General features: G+C 38.5%; 1 protein-coding gene across 1 annotated transcript; it reads left to right on the top strand.

Moving 5' to 3' along the window:
- The first annotated feature begins 416 nt into the window (after positions 1 to 416).
- Positions 417 to 3252, top strand: LOC121396374. The gene is made up of 2 exons (XM_041571237.1): positions 417 to 1240; positions 1942 to 3252. The coding sequence occupies exons 1-2, from the start codon at positions 1218 to 1220 to the stop codon at positions 2978 to 2980; spliced, it is 1062 nt and encodes a 353-aa protein (XP_041427171.1). The 5' UTR covers positions 417 to 1217; the 3' UTR covers positions 2981 to 3252.
- Positions 3253 to 5673: the final 2421 nt, after the last annotated feature.

Raw genomic sequence — 5673 nt, 5'->3', positions numbered from 1 at the left:
TAAAAAGGATAACAGTCAGAAGGGACATTTTGGTGATAGAGTCCCCAGAAGGGACATGTTTAATGCCCTAATGAGAGATGGAGTCCCAATAGACGAGATAGATGGAATAGATACTTTGGAAATGTGGAGATTGTACAAAAAACGGGGCTTGCATAAAAATCAAAATAAAAGTGTGGGAAAACAAGATAAAGAGGATGTTACAACCTCTACTGGATTAAAAGCACAAGAGTTGAGTGAAGAGTCAAAAGGGATATATCCCTGGGCTGATCTGTCTCAGGCTCAGTGATTTAAATCAGATTAGGGATCAGGTCAAGCTCCAGTAATAGGGCGTATACAGCATGTTGATGACCGCCCGTTCGTTAATTTAAATATATATTGGAAAAATGGAAATATACAAAAAGTACAAGCCCTAGTTGATACGGGAGCGGAGGCCACTATAATTGCTGGGAATCCAAAATATTATAAAGGGCAACAAGTCACTATTACTGGATTGGGGGGAAAACAGACCCTTTTTGTACAGGCTATGGTTGAATTAAAAATTGGACAACTTCCTAAAAAGAAATATTCTGTGTTGATTGTACCTATTAAAGAACACATAACAGGTATAGATATATTAAAAGGAATGCAATTAGATTTGCCTGATGGCCGATATCAGTTTGGTGTTCGTAATTGTAAATATGTAAATACTGTTATAGTTGGACGGTTAAAAATGCCTCCCGTGGAATTACCTCCAGCTGTTAAGACTGTGAGAATGAAACAATACTGAATTCCGGGAGGGCATAAAGAGATAACTGATACAATACAAGAGTTAGTCAAAACAGTCAGTATGCAGAATTATATGCTGTTTTTCAAACTTTAAAGCAAGAAAATTTAGGAGAGTGTTATCTATACACAGACTCGTGGTCGGTAGCTAATGGGTTAACTACTTGGTTGCCTACTTGGCAAAAACATCAATGGAAAGTTCACGCAAAAGAAATCTGGGGTAAGGATTTATGGCAGGAGATTTGGGATATTGTATTTAAAACAAATGTTACTGTATTTCATGTTGATGCGCATTGTCCTATTGATTCATTAGAACATTTATTCAACTCTATTTCAGATGAAAAAGCAAAAGTTGCTGAAGCAGAGACCCAGCCAATTGATGATATAGACCTTAAAGGTTTGGCTTCCTGGGCACATCAGAAAAGTGGACACTTAGGAGAAAAAGCCACGTATAGATGGGCGCAATCACGGGGAATAGGTATCCCATATGATATCATTAGAACAGTGATTTCAGAATGTCCCATATGCCAACATACACAGCATAGACCAATACCACATACTATGAAAGGACAGATTGCAAGGGGTAAATTACCTGGTCAAATATGGCAAATAGATTAGCATGGCCCCTTACAGAGCAACGCCAGATGCTGCAGGTTTAGATTTGCATGCTTATGCAGCAAATACAGTTGCTCCACAACAAGTTCAAATTATTGAAACAGGAATAGGAATTCAAATTCCTCGAAAACATTTTGGATTAATTTGTGCCAGATCAGGATTAGCTATTAAAGGTATTCAAGTATTAGGAGGAGTTATTGATTCAGATTATCAAGGAGAAATCAAAGTAATTTTACTGAATTCAAGTGATACTGATTTAAATATACAAGCAAAAGACCGTATTGCTCAAATAATCATTATGCCAGTCTATCATGGGCCAATAAATAAAGGAAATCCTCCAACTGTATTAACAATAAGAGGTGATAAAGGTTTTGGAGCTACGGGAATTCAAAGTGGTGCAAAAATTTGGATACAGCACCCAAATAAACAACCAGAACCTGCTGAAGTAATTGCAGCAGGAAAAGATAATGTTGTATTAGTAATCAGACCAGGTCAAGAGAAATGGGATTATGTCCCAATAGAAAAATGTTATTTACGAGAATAATAAACTGTATCTCTTTATAGATCAACATTAAAGGAAAAAGAAGTCTTACCTATGAGGACTGAAAAACTCTTTCCCAAAATGGTGGTTGGATTCCCAGGACGATCAACTATCTTGTGGCCCTACGCAATCTTTGCTCCAGGAAATGGAGGTCGGGTTTGTCAAATTCTTATTTTGGCAGGACTTGTGTTCCTGATTGTCATGCTGACTACTACCTGTGTGTATCAACCACAGGATTTGCCATGGTGTGAACAATCTTCAGATCAAATCAATGGGAGCAGAGAGAGATCTAAAAGGGCACTGTCTTTGCAAGGGGACAATTTGTGGGAGTATATGACTAAAGATGTATTGAACACTAGCTACATGTGCTTAAAGGATGTCCTAAGTGCTGGTGAACTAATTGAGACTTGTTTTATTGCCATCCCTACACCCACGACAGTTTTGACAGCAACATTTCAAAGAAAATATAATGACTCAAATGTTGAGGACTCAGATACTGAAACTTATATACCTGTTTATGCATATGTTGCAGATCAGAATGCTACAAGAAAAATGAAAAAAAGTTTTCTTTCTTTGATCACTCACCATATAACTGCAGCAGATGTGTGTTATAATATGACTTGTGATAGTGTAAAGATTCCTGCTTGTATTATGGTCAAGAGTATAAATGCTACCAGTAAAGCTATTGCTAGTCTCTTAGCAGATTTTGGAGATATTAGAAATGCAGTAGTACAAAATAGGGCTGCCATTGATTATTTGCTTTTTAAGCATAACCATGGTTGTCAATATTTTAAGGGTATGTGTTGTTTTAACCTTTCTGACCATTCTCATGCCATTAACCAACAATTAGGTATTCTACATAGTTTAGTCACTAACATCACTGAACATAAGGATGAAGGTTGGTGGGACTGGCTTACTAGTTGGATCCCTGATGTGGGAGGTTGGGTTCAAACAGTTATAGAAGTAGTTTTGGTTGTGATATTTTGTCTGATCATAATTCAATGCTTACCCTCACTAATATCTATGTGTACCCAAAAGCAACAAAAAAGTATAACTTTTTAAGTATATACTTATAGGTATACTATATAACCCAATTATTTAGTGGTATAGTTACAGTTACCATAATCTTCGATAGTAGGAAAGTAGGAAATATAATTTGGTAGTACATCCAATATTGATATCATTGATTTTCATATGTTGTGAAGTCTCTCGCTTGTATTGCAAACAACCGAGGGTCGTGTGAGATTCTATTGAATGCAATTGATCAAGGGTCGAATGTGATACAAATGTGACATGGCAGGCCATGTATGAATGTGAATGTGATCAAGTGCATTCAATATGGCTCCTTAGTTGTAAAATGGATGTACTGATATTAGCAGGAGAACAGGGAATAGACTCATAAACATATAGGTATGTTTATTAAGGAGGAAGCTCATATCTTATTCACATAGTTATAATCAAAATACACAGCAATTATACACAGCAATTATTTTCATTCACATGGTTATTTCCATTTTCATGGTCATTCTCATGGCCATGTCCTGGGCATGTAGCCATTATTATGATTTTATATGTCTATGTGTAATGATCTATTACTTTGTTATTGTACCAATATAAAAAGGAGCTCAGCTGGGGGGGCTTCGGGACTTCATCTACAAGCAGACGTGTTGTGTAGAATAATTGGTCTTGTAAGGACCATTGGCCGATTGATGTGCTCTGGGAGTCGCTGTATTTGATTTGGGCCCGGGGTCCCCCAGCTGATGTTCCTCTCAGAAGTCTGCCAAGGGAAGCTCGGCTAGACGTTGCGTTGTCTTCAATCGGTATTGTATTACTTTTCTTACAATATATTATTCTTCTCTAATGATGATCAATGTGTGTGTGTTTTATTTCCACCCCTATATTTGATAAGTCTGCTGGGGGAAGTGCTCAGTTAGACATTTAGTTTGTGATAAGTCTGCCAAGGGAACTTGTAGCAAGACACCTAGAGTCCCGTTTTCTTCGAGCCCACCAAGGGCATCACCGCCTATGTAATTTTTCTCCATACCCTGGGACTTTTTGCTGCAAGGACCCCACTGAAAAGACTCACTACATCCTGGTGTGAATAGAAAAGTAGACTGACCCTGAGCCAGGGCCGGAACTAGGGGTAGGCAGAGTAGGCACGTGCCCAGGGCGCAAAGCTGGGGGAGCGCCAGGCACGCACTTTCTCTTCATCTCCTATCCACTAGTCCGGTCCCCACTCATGAGTTGTAGGTGAGGGGGGGCTATAGGTGCCCCCCTCCTAATATTTACCCAGGGGGTGTTCCTGGGCTATTTGTAGCCTGGGGCAGCTTTTCAGATGCCACCCCACTCCTCACACCCGGCGCTTACCTTTCCAAGTGCCAGAGTGGGTCGAGAGGGTGGGCACATTGCTAGTGCCCTATTGCACTCTCTGCACTAGAAGAGCTGAAATTCTGATTTAAAAATCAGAATTTTATCTCTTTAAGCTACCAGGAGTGGCTTTTTGCTGCCCCTGGTAACCTGCGGCCTGCTGCCACCTGAGGCGAGTTTCTCAACTTGCCTCATGGCAGCAGCACCCCTGTTTGCTAGGGAGCATCGGCAGTCTCAGGTCTTGTATCGACTGACACTGCACTTTACATTTTTTATAATTGTTTTTAAAGCCAGCATAAGATGCAGACCCAGAAAAACTTGTATGCTCCTTATTGCTCCTACATGTCCAACTGTGGTATAAGTAAACAACTACTTTTGTGTTTCTAGTATCAGTGGGATTCTTTTTATATTTTTGTACAGTATTTTTCAAAAGTGATATTTTTTTGCAATGTATCTCTTTATTAGGTTTTCTGTTTTTAAACAACATGAGAGAAGTGCTCCAATCACATAAATAAAATAGTAAACAGTAAAAAGGAAAAAGGGGGGGAAAGGGGGAAGGCATGCGCTACTAAGTCATGCTTTAACATTTCACAGTATTTCACCTTTTATATATTACAGACTATAAACCATTTTTTCCCAAGTCTCATAAAATTTCTTAACACTATTATTGGCTATTGCCGCTGCTTTCTCATATTGGTACTGTAATAAAATGTATTAAGAATCTGTTGGATTGATGGAATATCTGTACAATTCCAATTCCTAGCAATTATTGTCTTGTCGCATAGATTATGTGGTATATAATTATATGAAAAGCCCTCTGTATCTCTGGTAGTATTAATCCCAAAATAAACAGTTTTGAAAGTGATGGATACTTGTACATTCCATGTTCTTTTAATATAAGCTTCTAATTGTATCCAAAGTGGTTGTAGTTTTGGACAATTCCACCATACTGTATAAGTATAAGATCTCCTTTTTGATGACAGCCTCTCCAACAGCTGTTTGGTATGATCTTGTAAATCTGATTAAATTTATTTGGTGTCAAATACCAGTCATAAAGGATTTTTCTTGATGTTTCAAGGTGATACAGTTAGAGAATCTAGAGGGGTTAGAGTACACCTGTATCCATTCTGTTTGTGAGAGATTGAAGTTAAGCCTCCTGAGCAGGTGTTAAAAGGTTTTATATCACAGGGAAATACCTCCTCTAGCTGGGGTTAGACTCGTCAACTATTTTGCTGAGTGGGTCAGTTTCCTTAAAGGTATTGTATTATTCGCTCCTATGTAATGCCTGATTTGTAGGCATTGATAAAATGCTGATTTCGGGAGTTGTAACTGTTGCTGCAGTTCCTCAAATGGTAGTAAATGTCCGTTCTTAGTTAGATAGTGGATCG

The sequence above is a fragment of the Xenopus laevis genome, chromosome 7S (genome assembly GCF_017654675.1).
Source record: "Xenopus laevis strain J_2021 chromosome 7S, Xenopus_laevis_v10.1, whole genome shotgun sequence".
Classification (NCBI taxonomy): Eukaryota; Metazoa; Chordata; class Amphibia; order Anura; family Pipidae; genus Xenopus; species Xenopus laevis.
The sequence above is the reverse complement of the archived record's forward strand: the minus strand, read 5'-3'. Positions and strand labels throughout refer to the sequence as shown.